We start from the raw sequence: 27,390 nt of genomic DNA, 5'->3' as shown, positions 1-27,390 counted from the left end.
TTGCAGCGAATGGTGACAGTATATTAGAAGTCTGTAAGCTCTTAAAGCTGTACCCACACTTTTAAAATCTTCAACGTGATCACCATTTCAAACTACAAACTCCACCATTGGATTTGTCCAAACCTGTCACAAAATTAACACTGTATTGCTTCAGGGTCACTGTCTGTGCGGAGTCTGCACGTTCTCCCTGTATTTGCATGGGTTTCCTCCCACAGTCCAAAGATGTGCAGGTTAGGAGGATTGGTCACGCTAAATTGCCCCGGTGTCCAAAAAAGGTAAGGTGGGGTTACTGGGTTACAGGGATAGGGTAAAGGTGTGGGCTTGAGTAGGTGCTCTTTCCAGGGGCAGGTGCAGACTCTGGGGCCGAATGGCCTCCTTCTGCACTGTAAATTCTATGAAAATTGCGGTCTTTGGAGGAAAGGATTTTTTGAGACCCTGCATTGGTGCCAAAATGGGCGGCACTGTTGCATCACAGCACCAGGGTCCCAGGTTCAATTCTGGTTTGCGGAATCTGCACATTCTCCCCGTGTCTGTGTGGATTTCCTCCGGGTGCTACAGTTTTCTCCCACAAGTCCCAAAAGAAGTGCTGTTGGGTAAATTGGACATTCTGAATTCTCCCTCCGTGTACCGAAACAGATGCTGAAATGTGGCGACTAGGGGCTTTTCACAGTACCTTCATTGCATTGTCAGCCTACTTGTGACAATAAAGATTATTATATTATTATAAAGTAAACTGTGCCTGCTTGCATCATGCTGGGACAACAGACCAAGAAATAGGAGACTTCAAAATTCCAAAGTGCTGTTTCCAGGGGGGAAACAAGGATCACCATTTAAAGAACAGCCTCAATCATGAGCAACAGTGAAGGACTCTCAGTCAGTGAACTCCCTATCTATCGCAGTGTCTGGGTTTTTTTTCAGAAACCCTGTTACAACCACTGGAAGAGTGTGGAAGTCCTGGCACCCATCCTCACCTGGTTGTAACATGATATGGCCAGAATGGGGGGTTGGTTTATGCAATTCAGAATTGCTAGACAAACAAGAGGGTACTTGCAACCGTGGTCATTTATTTTTGATAAAGTTATTGACGGTAGCAGGTTGATCATGGAGGTGCCCAAAAGAGATTCAAACTTGCTTGATCCTACTTGTTACACTAATTATGTTGATCCTACCAATTGCAGTTTCAGCTCCATGTCAAATGATCTGTATGCTTGCATGAATTATCTTCTCCCTCATGGAATATGCTTTCTTTTTATATATGTGTCTGTATATATAGTGAAGAATGGGATGAACCCTTGCAGGATTTGGATTGCGATGTCCCGGACCACAAAGATGCAAAGTTTTTTAAAATCAAATGGTCTTCGGAAGAGGTACCTGCTTTAAAACCAAATTGATTTTTAAAAACAAAATACACTTTGAATTGTGCAATGGATATGATTTTAATGTTGGCAATGGTGTTATCATTATCAACTGAAACATGATATGAAAATCACTTATTGTCACGAGTAGGCTTCAATGAAGTTACTGTGAAAAGCCCCTAGTCGCCACATTCCGGCGCCTGTCCGGGGAGGCTGGTACGGGAATCGAACCGTGCTGTTGGTCTGCTTTAAAAGCCAGCGATTAGCCCTGTGAGCTAAACCAACCCCTATGATATGCCACCTTGGGGTTAGGACTTAAAATGTGAAATACAGTAGATATGCAGAGCTCCAGAGCATCATGTTAGTATCCTGCCTGTTATGAAAAAAATTTAATTCTTGTATCGTATTGGACCAATATTATTAAAAACACTCAATTAAAACATACAGTGCAGTAGGAGGTCATCCGGCCCATCGTGTCTGCACCAACCCACTTAAGTCCTCACTTCCACCCTATCCCCATAGCCCAATTACCCCTCCTAACCTTTTTGGTCACTAAGGGCAATTTATCATAGCCAATCTACCTAACCTGCGCATCTTTGGACTGTGGGAGGAAACCGGAGCACCCGGAGGAAACCCACGCAGACACCGGGAGAAAGTGCCGACTCTGCACAGACAGTGACCCAATGGGGAATCGAACCAGGGACTCTGGCGCTGTGAAGCCACAGTGCTATCCACTTGTGCTACCTTGTTCCTCTCTGAGGAACACAGAAAATAGGAGCAGGAATTTGGCCCCTCGAGCCTGCTCTGCCATTCAACTAAATCATGGCTGATCTTCTACTTCTAAGCCATTTTCCTACACTATCCCCGTATTGTTTAATATTTACCCCAACATACTTCAGTGTTCCTCATTTGGAGGGTGCAATTTTAGTTTTAACCTCCTGGAATTTCCTCTCTCCATCTTTTTGCAGTGTTACTTACTTTTTGACCATTATTTAGTCAATTCTAATTATTTTAATACTGAACATTTACATACTCCTAATGTGGTATTTAAAAATAATTCCTAGCCATTCTGGTTAGGATTAGGTATTGTTCTAATTATTTTTTAGGACATTAAACTTTTTATCCTTTCAGGACTTGCTGATTTCTGTTATGTTCTCTGGAAAGTAACAGAATGAAACATTAGAGTTGAATGAGAAAGTGGAAATCTGTTACTGAAAAAACAAATGCTTAAGGTCCTCCTTTAGTGGGTGGAGCAATAGCCAATTCTTGAGTCGAATTTGCATGGGTTCTGCAAAAGAAAATCCAGAATCTCTAAGGAACTGCTATTTCAAAGTATGAGCATTAATCTAACAAGCCGTCATATAATTTGTGCAGCATACAGTAAAAGTGGCTGGTGACCTGGAGGTCTGCTGAAGTTGAATTGTTTTTCACATGAGGTTATCACTTTTATTTGGATGCTGCTGTGTACAACCAACGTTGTTGCAGCTTTTTGTAACCTCAAGAGCCTGTTCAAGCTTTTAAGTTTATCTAAATACGTTAATAAAATTCACTCCATCTAAACAGCTATTGCAGCTGCTTGCCTCATGAGTACTGAAATGTGTGCCATAGCAATGGGTTGAAAACACAGCATTTTAGTGCTTAAATTGCAGGTAGTTTGTAACACCATCTGATGCTCCATTTCATCTGCTGCAGAACTCCAGACCAGCTGTTCAAAATCAAGTTCCTCTATTTCTAGTAGATTGGCGATAGATATGCTGGTCATTTGTATATCCATGTTTAACTGTCGGTCTTGACACAGGCAGATTAATGACAACATTTTATAGGGTCAAGTTTTCTGTTTAGGGAAACTTTGTTCATGACATCAATAGCCTGAATCATAAAATATATTAGCGAAAGCATGTAATATAGTTTTTCAAAAAAATATACACAACTGTATTAGCTGCCATTGATTCCCAGTGGTAAATGGGATTTTCATACATTCTTTATGAGGAAATTGGTATTTAGTCACTGATCAAGCATGGTATAAAACAAGTGCGCTTACCAGACCCCTTATCCAGCACCTCAAAATTCAGAAGGACCCGAAAACCTGCTTGCGTTCTAAGCTGGCACCCTGGTTAGCTATTTGAATAAAGTCCTTTAATTCTTTATTTTTCATACTTTGTCATGGAAATTATAATAAAGACAAATTCTTCGAGGTTCAATTTAAGGACATTTATTTGACACAAATATTTGCGGAGAGGGGAGTGGTCTGGCTGCATAGCCATTCCACAGCACTGAGTTATACACTTGAAACCATTATATTTATAGTGTGAAATAAACAACTTTGAAAGATAAACCGTGGGAACAAAACAAGTGGAAATATGAATGTTTTCCCCTTAGTTTAAAAACAATTCTTGAGTACGCATTTTGTTGTCCTTCAGAAGAACAACTTTCAATCCTTATATTAAGGTTGAGTCCAAAATATTAAGCAGTATTTTGTTTATGTAACCTGACCTATTTATTTTCGTTGAAAGCTATAGTCAAGATTTCCCAGCATGCTTCTAAGTGGGCAACCCCCCCACCCCCACCCCCCCGCCGTACAAGTGAATCAAATTCACTTAGTGTGGAAATCATGGTCTCTATTTCAGTTGTTTGAACCTCATTTTGTTACTTTGCTGCCGAGCTCATCATTAGATGGTCCATATAATCTTATTGAGGTTGCAAGAAGAACCGCACTGTCTACAACACAATATTAATGACATTAGTGTGAAAGGGATTTAAATGTTCTTTCTTTTGTTTGTGAAGGATGAAAAGTTGAAGAAGCTGATCAACCAATATGGCAAAAATGACTGGCGATTTATAGCAAGTAATTTCTCTGTAAGTACCTTATGTAGTTATGACTTGAAGGTGGGCATTCTTGCCAAGGCTCATCATGAGTAAGGCTGATCTTACAAAAATCTGCTTATTAATCACATGAACCCACACACACTTGTGTGCTCCCATGCTAGACCCATAATGCTATGAGGTAAGAATGAAAAACCATTGGAGGCTCAGAATGGAAGACGATATACATTTGCAATTCAAATGTGTTATTTCTCGACGAAAAATAAGATAATTTAATCTATTCTGAACTCTAATTTTTTCCTTTAGTTTTCACTTCAATCTTGTTTGTCTTGCTTAGTTCAAATTTAAATGGTGGCACAGTGGTTAGCACTGCTTCCTCACAGTGCTGGGCACCTGGGTTAATTCCAGCCTTGGATCACTGTCCGTGTGGAGTCTGTACATTCTTCCTGTATATATGTGTGGGTTTCCTCTGGGTTCTCTGGTCGTTTTCCCCCACAGTCCAAAGATGTACAGCTGAGGTGGATTGGCCTAGCTAAATTGCCCCTTTAGTGTCTAAAAGGTCGGGTGGGGTTGCGGAGATGGGGCGTGGGCCTGGGTGGGGTACTCTTTCGGAAGGTTGGTGCAGACCCGATGGGCTGAATGGCTTTCTGCACTGTTGTGATTCTATATGTGATCATTATTTTTAATTGGTGTTGGACTGTATTTGATTTTTTCTTTTTTGCTTTTAAGTTTAACATAATGCAAGTGTATCTTATTTTCAGGAAGTAAATTGTTTTCATTTTTTTTGTTTAGCAATTTATTTTGAGTATCCCAAAACGGTTCACAGAACTGAGACTGATGTTGAACAATAAGAATGGAGGTGGCTGACGGTTGAACAATAAGAATGGAGGTAGCTGACTGTTTAGTAGAAGAGTAGCTTTGAGAAAGCTTTTGTGGGTAAGGAGAAGGGATTTAAATGGAGAATTTCAGAAAATCCCGAGGATAGTTGCTGTACAGTAGAAGGAGGGTAGTACACAGGTGATCAAAGGAAATTTGTAAGACTGTAAAAGAACTGCATTCTGCTGCAGTGAAGAATTTGTAATCCAGAGTGAGGATATGCATTTATTGCATTGGTAGTTTAGCAGTTAGTATCCTCCACACAAGGATGAGTTGATGGGTTAATGCAAGAACGAATAATAGCATCAGAGTTTTGGGCAAGTTGGAATTTATGTGGAGTGGAATTTGGAGGCCAGTGAAGAAAGCTTTTCAAAAGTTAAGCCTGGAAATAATAAAAGAATGGCCAAGGGTTTTCTCATCAGTGTGGAGAGAGAATAGTAGAGGCAACTGAGCTTACGATGGAAGAAAGTAGTTTTGGCAAGAGCAGCATATGGGATTTGAAGTTCAGATCAATGTTGAACAGCTGTGATTTGTGTGCCTAGGAAAACTTTAGCAAACAGGTAGAATGGCGGAGTCAGTGGAGAGAGGTAAAGAGTATGGAGTTTCTGGTAAAGGCTGAATGGAGTGGATTTGGTCTTTATATGGCTTATCTGTAGCTTGATATGAGAGAAAAGTAATTTGACAGCATAGTGGTGGTTGTGGAGTCAGCAATGTCTTGGTGAGAGACAGAGCTGGGTGTTGTCAGTGGAAACTGGCCCTGTGCTCAACAATAATGCTGCTTGGAGGCAGAAAATAAATTGATTAGGATGAGGCCAAGAATGGAATTTTGGAGGTGGGAAGAGATTGCAAAATTAAAGTAAACAAAGCTAAACTTCCTATCTCCTGGGAAATTTATTGTGTTTTTTGTGTTGATTGTACTTTAATTTGAATTTTTAATTGCTGCAGAACCGAACTGACCTTCAGTGCCAGCATCGGTGGCTGAAGGTTCTGAACCCAGAGCTTGTGAAGGGGCCATGGACGAAGGAAGAAGATCAGAAGGTAATGGTGTACAAATAGATGAAATTATAAAGCTTCTAATATGTATTTTTGTAAGTCTTTGAGTATAAAGTTTATTTTTGTTTTTATTTCTGTAGTTAATATGTTTAAAATGTTATTGTAATTTGTTTATAATGGTTCTGTATAAAGCAGCAATTCAGTCCCACTGAAGACTTGGATTTGTAACCAATTCCTAATGGCACCAGTCTCCATTTTTCTTTCAATGAATTATGTAAACATATAAGTCATGTACTAATCAATTGGGATGTGGAGTGGGAAGGCTGGAGAGAAGTCATCTGGCTTTCCTTATTCTGCCTAACTGCACCAATGTTGGCAGAGGGCTGGGGTCAGGTTGATAACCTCCTAATTGTATTTTTTGGTAGTTGTGCAGGGCAAATTTGACAAGAAATTTACAACTTATCGAGTTAAATGGCACAGAAAGCAGGATGAATGAACTGATCTTTGATTCCTACTCTTTCATTTAGGTAATTGAATTAGTTCAGAAACATGGGCCAAAACGTTGGTCGTTGATTGCGAGGCATCTAAAAGGTAGACTTGGCAAACAGTGTCGTGAACGTTGGCACAATCATCTCAATCCTGAGGTTAAGAAGTCATCTTGGACTGAAGAGGAGGACAAGATTATTTATGAAGCACACAAGGTTCTTGGCAACCGCTGGGCGGAGATTGCAAAACTACTTCCAGGGAGGCAAGTGTTCCTTTGATCTTGTCAATAGTGTGCTAGGAATAAGCATTTCCTTTTAGTTTGTTTTCTCCTAGATTTAAAATTACCAGTAGCTGAAACAACCAGATAATGAATGCCTGGATTTCTGCAACGCTGTTAATCCACATTGCCTGATGTTTGTTTGTATGCTCTGTTCTGATATGTTGTAGCTGTTGTGCAGAAGAACACTTTTTAAAAAAAAAAAAAATAATACTGCAGAAATATTGACTACTCGTTTCCCATAGGCTTTGAAAGTATTGTTTTCAACAGAGAAAGATGACATTGGGAGGAAGTGAGTAAAGAAAGAGAATAGAAATGCAATAGAGTGGAAGGAATGTCCAGAAGCATGGATTGGGGAAGAAAGAAGAAAAAAGTAATATTATCAATATTTTATCGAACTTAATAAATTGATACTATATTTCTTAAACGCATTTTATTCAAACGTGTATCAAAGTACGTTACAGCAAATAAACACCCCGGGAAATATTCTTCCCAACAATCAACTAGACAGTTTGGACAGATTTTTCTCCTTTTTCCATCCCCCTGCGATGAACAGCTCCTCAAACACGGTCACAAACAACACCCACCTTTTCTCAAAGTCCCTTGCTGAGCCCCTTAACTCTTACTTTATCTTCTCTAACCGCAGGAAGTCATACAGGTCACCCAACCATGCTGCTACCCCCAGTGGCGATGCCGACCGCCACTTCAGCAAAATCCATTGCCGTGCAATCAGAGGCGAATGCCAAGTCATCGGCCTTCCTCCTCTCCATGAACTCCGGCTTCTCTGGAACCCCAAATATCGCCACCAAAGGGTCCGGGTCCACTCCCTCCTCCACTATCCTGGCTAAGACCGCGAACATGCCCGCCCAGAATCTTCCCAATTTTTCACAACCCAAAACATGTGTGCATGATTTGCTGGCCCCCGCCCACACCTCTCACACTCATCTGCTACCCACTGAAAGAAACCACTCATTCTTGCCCGAGTCATGTGCACCACCGTAAACTGTATCCGGCTCCTCCTTGCACAAGAGGAGGTCCCATTTACTCTTCGCAGCGTCTCACTCCATACTCCTCAATTGATCTCAATTCCCAACTCCGCTTCCCATTTCTCCTTTATCTTCACCACTCGCTCGTGTGTGTGTTGTGTGTGCCAAATGCCTCGTCAGCCGACTACTGAATACCTACTCGGAGCCGTTGGCAATGCTACCATCACCATAGCCCACAAACTAGACCCCTTACAAGATTCCTCCTCCATCCTAACCCACTCAACCCCTTCTCTTTCCCACCACCGCTGCACCTTGTCCACATTCACCGCCCAATAATAATGAAGCAAGTTTGGCTACGCCAGCATCAGGGTCCTCCCCAACCTCGGCACCTTCCCTGCCCATACAAAGTCAGAGATGATTGTGTCCACTTTCTGGAAAAAAAGCCTTTGGTATAAAGATCGGGAGAGCCTGAAAGATTAACCAGATCCTTGGCAGAATACATAGAACATAGAACGATACAGCGCAGTACAGGCCCTTCGGCCCTCGATGTTGCACCGACATGGGAAGTCCAAAAACTAAAGGCCATCTAACCTACACTATCCCATTATCATCCATATGCCTATCCAATAAACTTTTTAAATGCCCTCAATATTGGCGAGTTCACTACTGTTGCAGGTAGGGCATTCCACGGCCTCACCACTCTTTGCGTAAAAAACCCACCTCTGACCTCTGTCCTATATCTTTTACCCCTCAATTTAAGGCTATGTCCCCTCGCGCTAGCCACCTCCATCCGCGGGAGAAGGTTTTCACTGTCCACCCTATCTAACCCTCTGATCATTTTGTATGCCTCTATTAAGTCACCTCTTAACCTTCTTCTCTCTAACGAAAACAATCTCACGTCCATCAGCCTTTCCTCATATGATCTTCCCTCCATACCAGGCAACATCCTGGTAAATCTCCTCTGCACCCGCTCCAAAGCTTCCACGTCCTTCCTATAATGAGGCGACCAGAACTGTACGCAATACTCCAAATTCTGCAACCACCCCTGGGACACAATCCTCCATCCTCCCCGCCAACAACTTAGCCAATACTTTCGCATCCGTGTTCAATAGTGATATGGGTCTATACAACCCACATTCCACTGGATCCTTCCTTTATTTGGGGGATTAGTGTGATTCCTGCTTGCTTCATTCGTCCCGAGCAATTCCCCCTTCAGTGCTTTTTTAAACGCCCCCAACAGATGTGGTGCCAGGTCCGCCGCAAATTCATTTTAAAATTCTGCCGGGTACGCATCCGGACCACTGCTTTCAGTGCTTCTCAAAAAATGCCAGCCGACATCTTCCCATTCTCATTGAACCCCACATAATCCCTAATCTCCAACCGCACGTTATCACAAAAACCTCCAACAGCCCCGAGTCAAACCTCTGCTCTCGTCACGTACTGAACCGAATATCCAGCCAGTGGGGTGCATGGTCCGAGATTACTCTGCCCCCTCCACCCCAACCAAAATCTCCCGGCTCACTACAAAGTAATCAATCCTCGACTACACCTTTTTTTTATAGACGTGTGAAAAGAAGGAATACTGCCTTCCCCCTGGATTCTCTAAAGCGCCACGGATCCACCATACCTATCCTCTCCATAACTCTTTTCCCCGCCGCTCCCTTGCCATTTGTACCCTACCCATCGACCTAGGGCTCGATCTATCCACCCTCAGCTCCAGGACACAGTTAAAATCTCCCCCCCCCCCCCCCATGATCAACTGGTACGTGGCCAGATCCGGGATTGCTGCCAGCAATCCCCTCATAAAACTCACACTATCCCAATTTGGGGCACACCCATTTACCAACATTACCTGTGCCCCTTCCAATACCCCACTCACAATGTCATATCTCCCACCTTGATCCCTCGCCTCCTTCGCACTCACAAATCTCATTTTCTTTGCTCATTAAAATCGCCGCACTCCTCGATATCAAACCCCGAGTGGAAAAACCTGCCTAACCCACCCCTTCCTTAACCTAACCTGTGTCTCCTGCAAAAAGACAACCCCCGTTTTCAAGCTCCTGAAGTGCACGAACACCTGCAACCTCTTAACTGGCTCATTCAGTCCCCGGACATTCCACGTTACTGGAGGCTTGCGCCTCCAATCCCCTCTACCACCCGTCATCTTCACCACTCAACTCCTGCCCCTTTTAATTCCACTCAGTACCTAGCCCATCCCAGATGGCCCCTTTCTTCACCCGTGACCATGTCATCTCTCACCCCCTGCCGCGTCACAGAAATCCCCCCCCCCCCCCCCCCCCCCCCCCGCTTTTCCCCTTCTCCCCCACCACCTCCCTTCCGTTCACCAGCATAACTTGCTAGCGTGGCTGCCCCTGCCCAAAGGCATATCCTAATGACCTCTCCACCCCCACCACCCACTCTCCTCAACTCAAAGAAGAAGGCCTGCTGGCCTTGCCCTCCCCCACCCAAACAAGGACTTCTCCTGAACTCCAGGGCGCCTTCTACAAAAGCAAACAAACAGATGTTAAACACACAAACAGTCCCATAATACAGGAGGGGGGGGATGGAAACATCCATCCCCACAAACTTTTCACCTCTAAAACTCCTTACAAAGGTCTCCTAGGAGCCCCACCTCTGCCGCCAGAGCCACCACACGATCGCTGTGGTCTGAGATCACTCCTTCAATCTCCCGAATCTGTGACCCCTGCACCTCTCAACACCTCTCCATTTGCTCCAAAGTACTCTTCAAGGGTGCCACAGCTTCTGCAATGGCCTTTGCATGATCCTCATGCATTTCTTTCCTCTGTTTATGGAATTCCTCCATGATAAAAGTCATCAGTTCCTGTATCTGGGGCCTTGCAGCTTGCCCCTCCGTATCTGGGGTCTTGCAGCTTGCCCCTCCCCCGCCTGCATGCTGGAAGAGACTGTCTGTGAAGCACAAGACTGTTTCAACTTTCCAGCCAAACCTCACAGTTTTCTGCCTGGTCCGACGATCAGAAGACTTGCCATTCCAGGGGTAAACTACCCCTCTAACTTTCACCTATGCCTTTTCATCAAAATTCCAACCAAATCTGGGTTTAAAAAAAGAGCCCTTTTCTGTGACTTTGAACAGGAACAGCCCTTTATGTGACCAATCACTCCATGGTCATAAGTGGAAGTCCAAATTCATACTATATTACACTTCAACAGTCAAGCCTGAAGCATTTGCAACCATCTTCAGCCAGAAGTGCTGGGTAGATAATTCATCTCCGCCTCCTCTTAAGATCCCCACACCGATGCGAATCTTCAGCCAGTTCAATTCACTCCATGTGGTATAAAGAAACAGCTGAAGGCACTGGTACAGCAAAGCGCCTGAAGTGCGGAAGGATATTGTAGGTTACCGAGGGACATAGATAAACTGCAGAGCTGGGCTGAGAGGTGGCAAATGGAGTTTAATGCAGAAAAGTGTGAGGTGATTCATTTTGGAAGGAGTAACCGGAATACAGAGGCTAATGGTAAGATTCATAGTGTGGATGAGCAGAGAGATCTCTGTGTCCATGTACATAGAACCCTGAAAGTTGCCACCCAGGTTGATAGGGTTGTTAAGAAAGTGTATGGTGTGTTAGCTTTTATTGGTAGAGGGATTGAGTTTCGAAGCCATTAGGTCATGTTGCAGCTGGAAAAACTCTGGTGCGGCTGCATTTGGAGTATTGCGTGCAGTTCTGGTCGCCGCATTATAGGAAGGATGTGGAAGCATTGGAAAGGGTGCAGAGGAGATTTACCAGGATGTTGCCTGGTATGGAGGGAAGATCTTGTGACGAAAGGCTGAGGGACTTGAGGCTGTTTTTGTTAGAGAAGAAGGTTAAGAGGTGACTTAATTGAGGCATACAAGATGATCAGAGGATTAGATAGGATGGACAGTGAGAACCTTTTTTCCTCGGATGGTGAGGGCTAGCACAAGGGGACATAGCTTTACATTGAGGGGAGATTGATATAGGGCAGATGTCAGAGGTAGGTTCTTTACTCAGAGAGTAGTCCGGGCATGGAATGCCCTGCCTGCAACAGTAGTGGACTCGCCAACATTAAGGACATTTAAATGGTCATTGGATAAACATATGGATGATCAGGAAATAGTGTAGATGTTCTTTAGAGTGGTTTCACAGGTCGGCGCAACATCGAGAGCCGAAGGGCCTGTACTGCGCTATAATGTTCTATGTTAAGCTGTTCTAGTACAGCTACAACACGATGTTCTATCTTACAATGTGGAACACTGCCCACGTATGTCCTGTCCACAAATGTAGGACAGATCCAATCTGGTCAGTTGCTGCCCCATCACACCGCAAAGTGAAGGAAGGTTTTGTCGGCAGTGCTATCAAACACGACAAACTGCTCACTGATGCTCCGTTTGGGTTCAAGGACCACTAGGCTCCTGACCTCATTACAATCTAATAATAATCTTTATTGTCACAAGTAGGCTTACATTAACACTGCAATAAGTTACTGTGAAAAGTCTCTCGTGGCCACATTCCAGCGCCTATTCGGGTACACTGATGGAGAATTCAGAATGTCCAAATGACCTAACAGCACGTCTTGCGGGAGGAAACCCACGCAGACACTGGAAGAACGTGCATACTCCGCACAGACAGTGACCCAAGCCGGGAATTGAACCTGGGACCCTGGTGCTGTGAAGCCATAGAGCTAACCACTATGCTACCGTGCTGCCTCCAAACATGGACAAAAGAGTTTTACTCAAGGAAAGGTAAAGATGACTGCCTTTGACATCAAGGCAACATTTGACTGAGTATGGAATCGAGGAGTTCTGAAGTCCATAGCAATTGAGAGAAAAATTCTCCACTGGTTGGAGTCATACCTAGCACGATTATTGAGTCCAATCATCTCGCCCTCAGGACATCACTTCAGGTGTTCCTCAGGGTAGTGTCCTAGGCCCAACCATCTTCTGCTGCTTCATTAATGACCTTCTCTCCATTGTAAGGTCCGAAGTGGGGATAATCGCTGATGACTGTGACGTGCTCAGCAACATTTGCCATTCCTTAGAGACTAAACAGCCCATGTCCATATGCAGCAAGACCTGGAAATACTTGGACTGAAGTAGCAAGTAACATTTATGCCAGACAAATCTCCAATAAGGAAGAATGTAAAAATCTAACAATCTCCTTTTATATTCAGTGGAGTTGCTATGACTGAATCTCCACTACAAACATCCTGGGAGTTACCATTGACCAGAAACTGAGCTGAGTAAATACTGTGGCAACAACAGCAGTCAGAGAGTGAGAATTCTGAAATGAGTAACTCCTCTCCTGAATCCCCAAATTCCATCTTCTAGGCACAAGTCAAGAGTGTGGTGGAATATTTTCTACTTGCCTGGATGAGCTTGACTCCAGAAGCTTGACATCATCCAGGACAAAGCAGCCGATTGATCAGCACTCTGTTCACTACTTGGACACATTCACTTCTTCCACCACTGACTCACAGGGTGGGATTTTCCAGCTGTTATTGCTGGCAGGATCATCCAATCCCACCACGTGTGCCCTGCAGAGTGAGAACAACGGAAAACCCCGTTGACCGATCCCATTACTGGTCAATGGTAGGCCGCCGACACAAACATGCCTGGGCAGGGTGGGGACACGACATGGGAAATCCCGCCCACACTGACTGTAGGTAATGTGTATTATATGCAAGATACAAGGGGAATGGGGCAACTCATCGCCAGCCCAACTCATCGCCAGCCCTTCTCATCGCCAGCTGAAAATAATAATAAAAACAAAAACGCCTCTTCATACATAACAAGTAATTACCGACTAACTAGATCCACAAATAACTCAATTACCAACACACCTATTTGTCAACAAATAAATCTGTTCCTCCACATAACAAGTAATTACCGACTAACTAGATCCACAAATTACCGTTTCTAGGAACTTCAATTTTGAATTCTTCCAATTTTAAACCCTTTACAATGGAGCAAGTTTTAAGTCAGCGAGGCAAAGAGAAGTTTTCTCATAATGGACATTTGTTCATTTTTGATAAATTCAGTAAAACCGAAGGCGATTTGATGTTTTGGCGATGTGAACAGCTCAGCAGATGCAAAGCAAGAATTCACACAAGAAACTCATAAACTCAGTGAAATTCATAAATACTCACACCCATGACACTTCACCAATAAGAATAGAAGTGGCAAGGACGACTACAAAAATTAAAACCCGAGCCGAAGAGACAATGGAAAACCCAAGTGTATTGATTAATGAAGTTTTGGCGAATGTTTCCCAAGCGGAACAAGGATCACTACCGTGTGCGTCTGCTCTGAAGAAAACAATTTGACGGAAACGGAATCAAATTAGCGTCCCTCCGCCAGACCCAAATGACCTTCATCAGTTAGCAATCCCTGATTAAAATACTTCTCGTTATAATAACGACAGCAAGTTTTCGTTACAAGTCAAGATGATACTGGCTCTTGCATTTGTCCCTGTCGAACATATAGATTCCTATATTGATGCCTTAGTTGACGAATTATCTACAGAGCATATGCCAATCCTGAATTGGCTCGAAAACAATTATATAGGTCAGTTAAACAGACGCGGAAATAGCAGACGTGCCCCACTCTTCCCAATGGAAATGTGGAATTTGTATGTTCGAACTTTAAATCATGAAGACAAAACCAACAACCACGCAGAAGCAGCAAACAGAAGACTACAAATGGGATTAGGGATGGAACATCCTACAATATGGAAATTCATTAATGCACTCAGAAAAGTTCAAAAAGGATGAGACTGTTATTTGGAATTGCTTATAGCTGGCAGTGCACCACCGGCAAAATTAAAAAGATACCTAGATACTGATAACCGCCTTCTTAGGATAGTCCAAAATTTTAATGAAAGGATTCCTATTGAATATTTACGCGGTATTTCTCATAACATAAAATAAGTCTTTTCACCTCCATTAATTTTTGAGACTTTGATTTTGAATAAAGATGTTTTTAATATCCAACGAATTTTATTGAGCACTCCATGAATTTCAATTTTTAGTTGGGCTGGCGATGAGTCGGCGGCGATGAGTTGTCCTAGACCCAGATACAAGGGCTCCTTTGACAGCACTTTCCAAACCTGTGACCTCTACCTGGAGGAACACGGGCAGCAGATGTATGGGAACACTACCACCAGCAAGTTCCCCTCAAAGAAACACACCCATCTTAACTTGGAACTATATTGCAATCCTTCACTGTCACTGGATCAAAATCCTGCAACTCTCTTCCTAACAGTACGCTATGGGCACTAGATAGGCTGCAGTGGTTTCAAGAAGGTAGCTCACCACCACCACCTTAAGGGTAATCAGGGATAACTGCAAATGTGGACTTTTCCAACATCCCCACGTCATGAAAGAATTTTAAAAATCAAAGAGTTGATATATTGCAGTCTTCAGCTGGTGAAAGTAGTCTTCAGCTACTTTTTTTAAAAGGCAGTAATATTCCGTTTTGAGTGGTGCAAGTATGCATTTCAGCTTGTAAAGCTTTAATGTGTATTCTCTAGAAAAGTCTGTGCCCCAAAGAGATCACATTAAGGTTGGTTTTTGTAAATATGTTTTTAAAAACTTGTACTTTGGTTTTATTTGGAGGCGGGTAGCACAAGTGGATAGCACTGTGGCTTCACACCGCCAGAGTCCCAGGTTCGATTTCCCCGCTGGGTCACTGCCTGTGTGGAGTCTGCACATTCTCCCTGTGTCTGCGTGGGTTTCCTCTGGGCGCTCCGGTTTCCTCCCAACGTCCAAAGACATGCAGGTTAGGTGGATTGGTCATGATAAATTGCCCTTGGTGACCAAAAGGTTAGAAGGGATCATTGGGTTACGGGCATAGGTGGAAGTAAGGGCTTAAGTGAGTCGGTACTGACTCGATGGGCTGAATGGCCTCCTACACTATGTTCTTTAAAAAAAAAGTTAGACCCGAAATTTCTGCATGGTAGCACAGTGGTTAGCACTATTGCTTCACAGTGCCTGGGTCCCAGGTTCGGTTCCCGGCTTGAGTCACTGTCTGCGGAATCTGCCTGCACGTTCTCCCCGTGTCTGTGTGGGTTTCCTCCGGGTGCTCTTCTTCCCACAAGTCCTGAAAGATGTGCTTGTTAGGTAAATGGACATTCTGAATTCTCCCTCTGTGTACCCAAATAGGCCCCGGAATGTGGCAACTAGTGGATTTTCACAGTAACTTCATTGCAGTGTTGATGTAAGCCTACTTGTGCCATTATTATTCTTACATGTAGGCTGGAATGCAGGGTGAGTGTGTCGGTCCTATAGGCTGTTGTGACCAGATTTTGTGTTACACGAATGGGCCCATAGTTGCTCTGTCAAGTGGTATCACCTTGTGATTGCCACAAAAGCCAGTACTATGATTCTATTTCCATATTCATGCACTTCTATTTCCATATTCATGCATTGATTACACATCTGAAGTTCAACATCATTTGGAAGTTTTGATCGGTTTTAAAGCACTAAGCTAACTGTTCCTCCATTTAATATAACCCAATCACTGAGTAATTGCTTTTTTTTTAATGATAGAACGGACAATGCTGTAAAGAACCATTGGAACTCAACTCTGAAAAGGAAGGTGGAAATGGAAGGGTACTTGCAGGATGGCAACCAGAAGATGCCTATGTTTTTATTCACTCATTCGGAAGATGGTGAAATCCAGTGTTTCAGGACCAAAATGAGCCCGGTTTGTGTTCTTAATGTTCATTGAGGGATTCGTGCTGAATTCAAGTTTTATTGATTTTGCCAGTGCCAGCAGACATTTCAAAATCATTTTGTTATTGTACCTTTCATGATCCCAGGATGGGCCAAAGTGGTTTACATCTTTACTGTTTTAGTGATATTAGTTGATGCAGAAGTGTTAACCAGAGAGCTCCCCTGCTTTTCTTCAGATAGTGCCATAGTACCTTTCACGTTCTCATCTTAGCAAAGGGCCCAGCAACATCCTAGCTTTGGACTTGTGCTTCAAAGCAAGCCAAATTCCTAGCCAAGCTGTTCTAGTACAGCTACACTGACATTTACTTGGTGGTGTGGAAGAATGCGATGATGGTGTGGAAGAATGCTCAGGTTTTGTCCTGGCCACAAAAAACAGGACCATCTAATCCAGCCAATTATATCCGCGGTACTCTACTCCCAACCATCAGCAAAATGATCCAGAAGTGAGGAGCATTTGACTGCCTTGACATCAATCTAGCATTGACCTTGTGGTAGCAAGGAACCAGAGAAATGTTATTGGGGGTCAGGGGTGGGGATGATTACAGTGTTCTTGTCCATTCATAACAACTTGATAATGAACCATGCAACAAGATCTGGACAACATTCAGGTTTGGGCTGATAATTGGCAAGTAACGTTTACATCACAGTGTTAGTCAGTGAAATCTCTGACTGATAGAATCCACATATCTCTGCTTTAACATTCAGCTGAATCCTGTACCATCAACAAACTGGCCTTTACAATTGACCAGAAACTTGGACTAGTCATATAAATAGTGTTATTACAGTAGGTCAGACTCTGGGGAATTTTTTTCCCCTTTTAGAGAAAAAAATTAATTTTCAAGATGTAGACATTGCTGGCTATGCTGACATTTATTGCCAATTCCTAGCTGACCTTGAGATGGTGGTGGTGGGTTGTTTTCTTGAACCACTGCAGTCTGGGGTGTAGGTACGCCCACCGTGCTGTTAGGGAGGGAATTCCAAGAATTTGATCCAGCGACAGTGAAGAAATGGCGCTTGTATTCCCAAATCAGAATGGTGAGTGACTTGGAGAGGCATTTCCAGGTGTTGGTGTTCCTAAGTATCTGCTGCTCTTGTCCTTCTAGATCAGGGGTGGGCAAACTTTTCCGTGCAAGGGCCACATTCAGAAATTCACAATTCACAAAGGGCCGCATAGTATATTAAGTAAAATAATTACTTCACCCGGTTATGATTCTGGGCGCCTCATATAGAACATAGAACAGCACAGAACAGGCCCTTCGGCCCTCGACGTTGTGCCGAGCAATGATCATCCTACTCAAGTCAACGTATCCACCCTATACCAGTAAGTAACCCAACAGCCCCCCCCCCCCCCGCGGGCCGTAGTTTGCCCACCCCTGTTCTAGATGGTAGTGACCGTGCTGCTGCCAAAGAAGCCTTGGTGAGCTCCTGCACTGCAGCTTGTAGATGGTGCACACTATTGCTACTGTTTGGTGGTAGTGGAGGGAGTGAATGTTTGTGGAGGCACCAATCCAATGGGCTGCTTTGTCCTGGGTGGTGCCTAGCTTCTTGAGTGTTGTCGGGGCTACACTCATCCAGGCAAGTGGAGATTATTCCATCACTCCCACATTGTGCTTTGTAGGTGGGGAGTCAGGTTATTCATCACAGAACTCCTGACTCCTCGCTGGTCTGCTCTCGCTCTCTTTCTGCCCCCCCCCCCCCCCCCCAATATTGTTACTTGTCACTTGTTGGCCCAAGCCTTTCATGGGATGTTGGCGTAACTGACAACGGTCATCATTTGTTGAACTGAGTGGCTTGCTAGTTGATTTCAGAAGGCAGTAGAGTCCAGCTCATTACTATGGGTCTGGAGTCACATGCCAAACTCGATACGGATGAATTTCCTTCTCTAAAGGGCATTAGTTAACCAGATGAGTATTTATAACAAATCAATGGTAGTTTCACGGTCACCATTACTTTTGTATTTCAGATTTATTAACGTAATTTATATTCCACAAGCTGCTGTGGTGGGATTTGAACTTGTGTCCCTAGAGGCCTCTGAATGACTAGTCTAGTGAAGTTACCACTGCCTACTGATCCCCAAAAGTGTAAAGTCGTCAGTCACAGATTACCATAGGCTGCTTTCTCATTTTGAGGGGGAGAGCTGATTGATGGTGATTTAACCTGAGGATCACCACATCTCCGACAAGAGACAAGGTTGAGAAGGTGGGCCTTCATGAATAACCTCTCGAGTGATCCCCAAAGGCTGTCCAGCGTCTGAGTCAGGGCAAGGTCAGGACTATGATTGAATGAGTGTAGCAACAACACTCTAAGCTCAAAACCATGTAAAAGCAATTTGCTTGATCATGATCCATTCTGCCATGTTTAACATTGACTTTTTGCCATATAGAACCCATACAATGCAGAAGAAGCCATTCAGCCCATTGAAAGAGCACTCTACGTAGATCAATCTCCTGCCCTATGCCAGTAGTTCCACCTAACTGTTGGACACTAAGGGGCAATTTGGCATGGCCAATCCACTTAACCTGCATATCTTTGGATTGTGGGAGGAGACTGAAGAAAACCCATGCAGGCATCAGGATAATGTGCAAACTCGCCAGTCACCCGAGGTTGGATTCCAAGCTGGTTCCCTGGCACATTGGGGCAGCAGTGCTGACCACTGTGCCATCGGTGCACAGGATGTAGTGTGTACCGTTGAGACGATAAACTGTAGCTACTTTCTGTGGCTCTTTCAACAGCACTTTCCAAACCCATGACCTCTACTACCTAGATGGACAAGGGCAGTAAGAGTGTGGGAACATCCCCACTTGCAAGTTCCCCATCTTGAAGTCACACACCATACTGATTTAGACATGGATCACCATTCCTCCACTGTTGCTGAGCCAAGATCCTGGTGCACCCTCCCGAACTGCACTGTGAATCTACAGTGCATGGGCTAGCAGCAGGTAACCTGCCACCAGCACCTTCTCAAAGGCCTTTGGAATTGCTCAATAAATGCTGGCTGAGTCATTGATGTCCATATCCCTGAATACATTTTTTTTTTTTAAACTGAAGATGGCTAGATTCAGTCTAACCTCTCAACTGAAAGATGACATCTCTAAGTAGACACTTCCTCAGTACTGCACTGAAGTTTCGATGTATTGTGTTAAGTCTCTAGAATGGAATTGAACCCATAAATCTCTGACTCGCATGGGTATGCTATCACTGAAATGAGACTTGCATCTAAAAGAAAATAATTTTAGATTAGTATCCCAGATATTTTGGTGTTGAACAATTCCCGAATAAGCTTAGGAAAGTGATGTTACATCAGTGTGCATGTTCTATTGGAAGCAATTGGGTTTGATGGGTTGAATTGGCTTTTCCCATTCTGTACTTTAGTAAGTACATTATATATTAATGATTTGGACGAGGGAACTAAATGGGGAAAAATAGGAAGGTGTATTATAATAATATTATTATTTGCATGGGTGTAAATTGAGATAAGTGGATACATAGCGAGGCTTTGAAGTCCTAGTCCATCAGTCGCTGAAAGTAAGCACGCAGGTATAGCAGGCAGTAAAGAAGGCAAATGATATGTTGGCCTTCATAGCGAGCAAATTTAAGTATAGGAATTGGGAAACTTTACTGAAATTTTACAGGGCCTTTGTAGGCCAAACCTGGTATATTGTGTGCAGTTTTGGTGTCCTTATCTGAGGAAGGATGTTCTTGCTATGGAGGGAGTGCAGCGAAGGTTTACCAGACTGATAAATGTGGGCGGCACAATAACACAGTGGTTAGCATTGTTGCTTCACAGCGCCAGGGTCCCAGGTTCGATTTCCGGCTTGGGTCACTGTCTGTGCGGCGTTTGCACATTCTCCCTGTGTCTGCGTGGGTTTCCTCCGGGTGCTCCGGTTTCCTCTCTCGGTCACTGTCTGTGTGGAGTCTGCACATTCTCCCTGTGTCTGTGTGGGTTTGCTCCGGTTTCCTCCCACATGTCCTGAAAGACGTGATGGTAGGACATATGAATTCTCCCTCGGTGTACCCGAACAGGTGCCGGAATGTGGCGACTAGGGGCTTTTCACAGTAACTTCAATGTTAATGTAAGTCTACTGGTGACAATAAAGATTATTAAAAAATGAAAGGTGAAAAGTTTCAACAGGATGTTTCTTTCTTTTTCCAGCAAATATGGTATGTCTCTGTTCCTTCGTCCTGGCAAATATTTCTTTCCACTAAGAATGGATTTTATTTCCTTAGTCTGTCTTCCAAACTGATGGACTGAACAAAATACCATATTGCTAACCTTTTCTAGACTGTATTCAATGCAAGCCTTCAGCTTGAAAGCTTTGTTCCTATTGGACAGGAAACTGATTTTAAAAAGTATTTATCTGGATAATTTAAAACTGTAATATGATCGTGCTTTTTTTTCCCCTTTCAGCCCGCTTCAAAACATGAACCTGTTACCGTAGAAGCAGTTGCACAGCTGCCATCTGTAACTATAAAGCAGGTTAGAAAATAGTATTCGCATTTTTAAAAAAAATACACAACACACAAATTTATTGCCGTTTTAGTACCTACTAGCCGGAGAAATAAAATACAATTTTTTGGGTTTTATTTGTATACTTAAGCATTTTGGCTACAATGTTATTTGGTAAATACCGTGTGCATCTATGTTCTTATGTTTCACATGTTTAATTCTAGTTTATACTAGTGTCTGGAGTTCACTGAAAGTAAGGCTACAGTTATGTTACAGGTACCAATATTCATAAACCACAATAGGCAATCAATCTCTATTATAATGTTCAGTGATTGGGTTTCACAGGCATCCAGCTGCAGCAACAGTAGCTCTGAATATGGTTTTTGAATCATGCTAGCACCACTGTTCTCCAGCAGCTAATGCTAGGGGATCAGAGTAAGAGGGTGTGCTCATAACCTGAATCAGGAGATTCAGTAAGCCACCTGGGGTCCTTGTGAGTTTCAGCTTTAGCAGCCAGTGTGCACCTTTTGGAGAAGGTCTCACTCACAACATGTAATTTAGGACATTTAGATGTGAGGTGGCAATCCCGCATTCCACTGCTGGATTTCAAATGTATGCCTGAAACTGCTTTGCATCAATGCAAAAATGGCACTATAATAGCATTCTCAATTATGTTTTTAGTCAGTAATCAGAAATCCAGTTTTCTAAAAATCATCTGTTTATTTTTAAATCTGGCATGAATTGGCATCTTTTTTGAGTTACTAGGGCTGAATTATGGACTGAACTGGCACTATTTGTATTGCACGTTGCTTGCATTGATTGAACTCCTGTTGCATATTGTTGTCATCTGATCCCTGTCATTTTTAGTACCGAGCTCAAACACAGTTGATGATCAGTTGCTAAACCTGGGTAGTTTGAACACACTTTATTGGTAACATACTATCTCTCCTAAGGAATCCATATATAATTTTCTTAAATCATTGTGTAATCCCTATAACTGCCAGTATAATTTATCTGACACCTGACAACATTACCTACATTTGGTTTCACATCTCTGCAGTATCTAATACGTAAATCTCGTTGGGAAGAAGAGCTGAACTTCTTCAAGGGCATTCCTGGAAGAGAAATCGCAGTGAATTAAACACTGAAATAAAAGCAAAATACTGTTGATGTTGGAGATCTGAAATAAACTCAGCAGGTCTGGCTGCATTTGTGGAGAGAGAAACGGTTAACATTTCAAGTCCAATATGACACTTGTTTGGATGGCAGCATCTATGGAAAATGAAACTCTGGATTCTGAAACCTCACTCTAGATTGTTGTTTCTGCTTCCTTAACGATCTGATAAGATCTTGCAGATACTTCCTTTGTAGGTTGACAAGTCCACATTTTTCTATCTTTTCACATAACTTTGGCACTTGGATCAGCCTTGTGGCACTTCCCTGCACTACCCTAGTATATTGCAGGCATTCAAGCACAGGTGGAACAGAGAAGAGCTGTAGTCATCCTGAATATCACAGGCTTTATTGAAGGACTAGAAAAATCTGAGTTTTTTAAATCTGGAAAGGAAGCATTTGATATGTGATCTTCTGCAAATATATATGAAAATTGCAGGTTATCATGATGGAAATATAAATATTGCCATAGAATATGCTTTGGTCATTTTTCAATGGTTCTTTGGTCATTTTTCAATGGTTCCTTAAGTTTTTTTTAAAAAAATGTCTTATTTACATTTTTATATTTGGAGTTCATTGTGAACTTCACTCAATCAGTCTTTGACTTGCAAATCCTTGGTAATTTCTTTTGTGCATTAAGATTATTTTCCTATTGACACAGGAGGACAGTATTGCCAGTTGGTTAGGCAATCACCATATGGATAACACTATGCCTGGTGATCCGGGACTATCGAGTACTTCTGAAACTCAACAAGAGCAATCTATTTCTGATCAATCCCAGGAACCTGACCAATCTACAGAAGAGACTTCTGACAGCATGTTCCTGATAGTAGATTCTGGGACAAGATTTTCACCGCAGTCAGCCCCTGAATTCTCTGAGCCCCTGGAGCTAATCAAATGTGTAAGTTCTGTAACTTGCTGTGAAAGCAGCTACTCTCATATTGTGTTCGAAAATATGAAAACATGATGTGCTCCTTTACACATCTTGCACTTTTCAGCATAGGAATGTTTCCTTTCAAATTCATACCATTGTTGCAATTGCCTAAACAACAAATGCCCTTCTACGAACATATGATTTAGGACCATTTGGCCACATGAGCCCCTTCCACCACTTGATAAAACCATTGCTGATCAGATTGTGGCCTTAACTCTACCTTCCTGTCTTCCACTACACCCTTTGATTCCCTTGTTAATCAGGAATCTATCTCACTCCAGCCTTTAAAAATATTCAATGACCCTGCTTCCACTTCTCTGGGGAAGAGAATTCCACATACTGATACCACTCCGAGGGAAAAAATTACCATCACCATCTTAAATGGGCGACCCTTTATTTTCCAACTGTGTCACTGAATTTTAGTATCTTAATTTTAGGAGAAACATCCACTGTGTCGAGTCCCCTCGGGATCTTCTATGAATCAATGAGATCACCTCTCATTCTTCTCGACTCCAATGGATGCAAGCCCAACCTGTCCAACTTTTTCAACCTTCTGGATATTAAAGTGGATTCTGAAAGATGCTGTGAATTGTTTAAAGTTGTGTAGTGCATTTTTGAATTTCTAGCAGTTTTATTTTACACCATATTTAATCTTTTTATGCCACATCTACCAGTATCTGAGTACTGGGTAGTCTGCCATCCTTGCATGTGTCACCTTCTTCAGATTTGAGATTTCCACCCGAAGTGGAAGGAGGACCTAGAAAATCATTTTAATTCATAAGAACTAGGAGCAGGAGTAGGCCATCTGGCCCCTTGAGCCTGCTCCGCCATTCAATGAGATCATGGCTGATCTTTTGTGGACTCAGCTCCACTTTCCAGCCCGAACACCTTAACCCTTAATCCCTTTATTCTTCAAAAAACTATCTATCTTTATCTTAAAAACATTTAATGAAGGAGCCTCTACTGCTTCACTGGGCAAGGAATTCCATAGATTCACAACCCTTTGGGTGAAGAAGTTCCTCCTAAACTCAGTCCTAAATCTACTTCCCCTTATTTTGAGGCTATGCCCCCTAGTTCTGCTTTCACCTGCCAGTGGAAACAACCTGCCCGCATCTGTCCTATCTATTCCCTTCATAATTTTATATGTTTCCATAAGATCCCCCCTCATCCTTCTAAATTCCAACGAGTACAGTCCCAGTCTACTCAACCTCTCCTCGTAATCCAACCCCTTCAGCTCTGGGATTAACCTAGTGAATCTCCTCTGCACACCCTCCAGTGGCAGTACGTCCTTTCTCAAGTAAGGAGACCAAAACTGAACACAATACTCCAGGTGTGGCCTCACTAACACCTTATACAATTGCAGCATAACCTCCCTAGTCTTAAACTCCATCCCTCTTGCAATGAAGGGCAAAATTCCATTTGCCTTCTTAATCACCTGTTGCATCTGTAAACTAACTTTCTGTGACTCGTGCACTAGCACACCCAGGTCTCTCTGCACAGCAGCATGCTTTAATATTTTATCGTTTAAATAATAATCCCGTTTGCTGTTATTCCTACCAAAATGGATAACCTCACATTTGTCAACATTGTATTCCATCTGCCAGACCCTAGCCCATTCACTTAACCTATCCAAATCCCTCTGCAGACTTCCAGTATCCTCTGCCCACTTTTCGCTTTACCACTCATCTTAGTGTCGCCTGCAAACTTGGACACATTGCCTTTGGTCCCCAACTCCAAATCATCTATGTAAATTTTGAACAAATGAAATGAAAATCGATTATTGTCACAAGTAGGCTTCAAATGAAGTTACTGAAAAGCCCCTAGTCGCCACATTCCGGCGCGGAGGGAGGGAGGGTGGACAACTTCAAACCTTCCCGCTTGAAGACCCTTAAAATTATTTAAATTAGGATGGGGGTGTGGGGTGAAATCCACGCAGACACTGGGAAAATGTGCAAACTCCACACAGACAGTGACCCAGGGCCAGGATTCAAACCCGGGTCCCCAGGGCCGTAGTCCCAGTGCTAACCACTGCTCCACATGCCGCCCTTGTGCAGATGAGATGTTATCCATCATAACCTCCCCCCTCTCCGTCAGCCACCCCATCCCCTATCAAAACAGGTTTTGGGGCACAAGGGGGAAGGTGAAGTCAACACTATTTCCACTCCAGAATATCTCTACTCCTACTGGAAGTAAAGTGAAGTGAGACTGGCGTTCATCAATCATTAACTGAGCTGCAAGTTGCATGTAGCACCCAAAACTTTCTGATGTAGAGGCAAAACGTTGCACACATGGCAGGCTGTGATTTTTTTTTGTGCTGTAAAAATCTAAAAGAGATATTGAGCTTAATCACAGCCCGCCATATGTGCAACAAAAGTAGTTTAAGTTCTGATAGTATTTTACTTAACAATGTCTGTCTGGTGATTTAAGATGGTTAAAAAGAAATTACATCAATGGATCACACACAAATACACAAGTATTTTAAAAAATGTTTTATTAAGGCATTTAAAAACATAGAATCATAAAATCTACGGTGCAGAAGGAGGCCATTTGGCCCATCGAGTGCACTGGCCCTTGGAAAAAGCACCTGACTAGTCCACAACCCCACCCTATCCCAGTAACCCCACCTAACATTTTTGGACACTATGGGGCAATTTAGAATGGCCAATCCACCTTACCTGCTCACCTTTGGACTGTGGGAAGAAACCGGAGCACCAGGAGGAAACCCATGCAGACATTGGGAGAATGTGCAGACTCCGCACAGTCACGCGTGGCCGGAATTGAACTTGGGACCCTGGAGCTGTGAGGCAACAGTGCTAACCACTGTCATCCCCAAAATCTTCAGATTTCATTGAATCCCTACAGTGCGGAAGTAGGCCATTTGGCCCATCGAGTCTGCACCGGCCCTCTGAAGGAGCACGCTACCTAGCCCCCATCTCGGGGCAATTCAGCATGGTCAATCCACATAACCTGCACATCTTTCGTCTGTGGGAGGAAACCAGAGGAAACCCAGGCAGACACGGGAAGATGCTTCGGTGCACTACAAAAACTACCCACACCTATCCTCCAACCCCTCAAAAACCCTTCTCATTCTGGCCACTGTCATGTGCGCCCTATGGAGTACCTTAAATTGAATAAGGCTAAGCCTAGAATGCAAAGAGGATTCATTCACCCTCCTCCACCTCCCTCCGCAGCTGTTCCTTCCACTTCTTAACCTCTCCTATCGGGGCGTCCCCCCAGTCCATTAACTCCTTTATAGATCTCCGAACCCTACCTTCGCCAACCCCTGTTTTTGGCACCACCTTGTCCTGCAACCCGGGGCCGACAGATCGGAAAAGGATAGCACCTGCTTCCTCACATAATCCAGAACCTGTAAGTACCGGAATGTATTCCCGCTGGGCAGCTCATACTCCTCTACTAACCCCTCTAAGCTTAAAGCTGCCCCACCCCCACCCCACGAACAGGTCTCCAAACCGCTCCATCCCTGCCAACCGCCACCCCTGGAACCCTGCATGCAGTTCTCTCTTCTTCTTTCCCCCCCCCCCCCCCAAAAACCCGGAGCAAACTTGTGATTCCTGCAAATCGGTGCCCAAACCGAGGCACCCTCCAACCTCGGGTACTGCCGCCAATGCCCCTCCAAGCCGCCACACCACTGTGCTTGTGAAGTGCGTGGCCAACGAGAACAGCAGAGGCGGTCAACAGTGCTCCTAAGCTAGTGCCCTTACACGAGGCTGCGTCCATCTGCTCCCATACTGAACCCCTCCCCCACTACCTACTTCCTGACCATGGCTATGTTTGCTTCCCAGTAGTAATCTCCGCGAGGACAACCTGTGTACATGGGAGAAGTACAAAAATTCCTTTGCCATCTGTCTCCCAAACCTCCATCAGTCCTATTCCCCACCTCAAGCGCTACCCGCCTGCTCTCCCTCCACTTTATGCTCCCGTGAACTAGCTCGCTCAGCTAGTCTGGCAGCCACCACACACAGCGCCAAACATCCTACCCCTAACCCCCCCCCCCCCCAACCCTGCTCACACACTTCCATGGTGCAAACAACAATAACAATAAGAAAAAAAAAAGATGTACTCAACCAACACGAACCTCCAGCCTCCCAACAAAGAACCCCGCAAGAAGAAAAACCATCCCTGAGTGAAAGGAGATTCTCCCCTGACCGTCACCCAAAACAATACAATAAAAACAAACGGGCAAAATGGGACAGAGAGAACCAGCATCTCTCGCGCCTCCTCCAAAGTTCAATGTCCTCCTTCACCTGCCAGTTCATTGTCTCTCACAACTTCATCATCTCCTCGGGTGCTTA

At 43.7% G+C, this 27,390-nt stretch overlaps 1 protein-coding gene across 1 annotated transcript in view; it reads left to right on the top strand.

Annotated features, from left to right (window-relative positions):
* Window positions 1-27,390, top strand: part of mybl2b (v-myb avian myeloblastosis viral oncogene homolog-like 2b) — a 43,595-nt gene that overhangs the window by 4,879 nt on the left and 11,326 nt on the right. The window contains exons 2-8 of the mRNA XM_038803548.1: window positions 1,274-1,367; window positions 4,140-4,211; window positions 6,000-6,092; window positions 6,575-6,795; window positions 16,338-16,494; window positions 20,932-21,000; window positions 22,805-23,044. Of these exons, the coding sequence (XP_038659476.1) occupies window positions 1,274-1,367; window positions 4,140-4,211; window positions 6,000-6,092; window positions 6,575-6,795; window positions 16,338-16,494; window positions 20,932-21,000; window positions 22,805-23,044 (946 nt within the window). The remainder of the gene's footprint in view (window positions 1-1,273; window positions 1,368-4,139; window positions 4,212-5,999; window positions 6,093-6,574; window positions 6,796-16,337; window positions 16,495-20,931; window positions 21,001-22,804; window positions 23,045-27,390) is intronic.

The sequence above is a fragment of the Scyliorhinus canicula genome, chromosome 7 (genome assembly GCF_902713615.1).
Source record: "Scyliorhinus canicula chromosome 7, sScyCan1.1, whole genome shotgun sequence".
Taxonomy (NCBI): Eukaryota; Metazoa; Chordata; class Chondrichthyes; order Carcharhiniformes; family Scyliorhinidae; genus Scyliorhinus; species Scyliorhinus canicula.
This window is presented reverse-complemented; position numbering and strand designations above follow the sequence as displayed.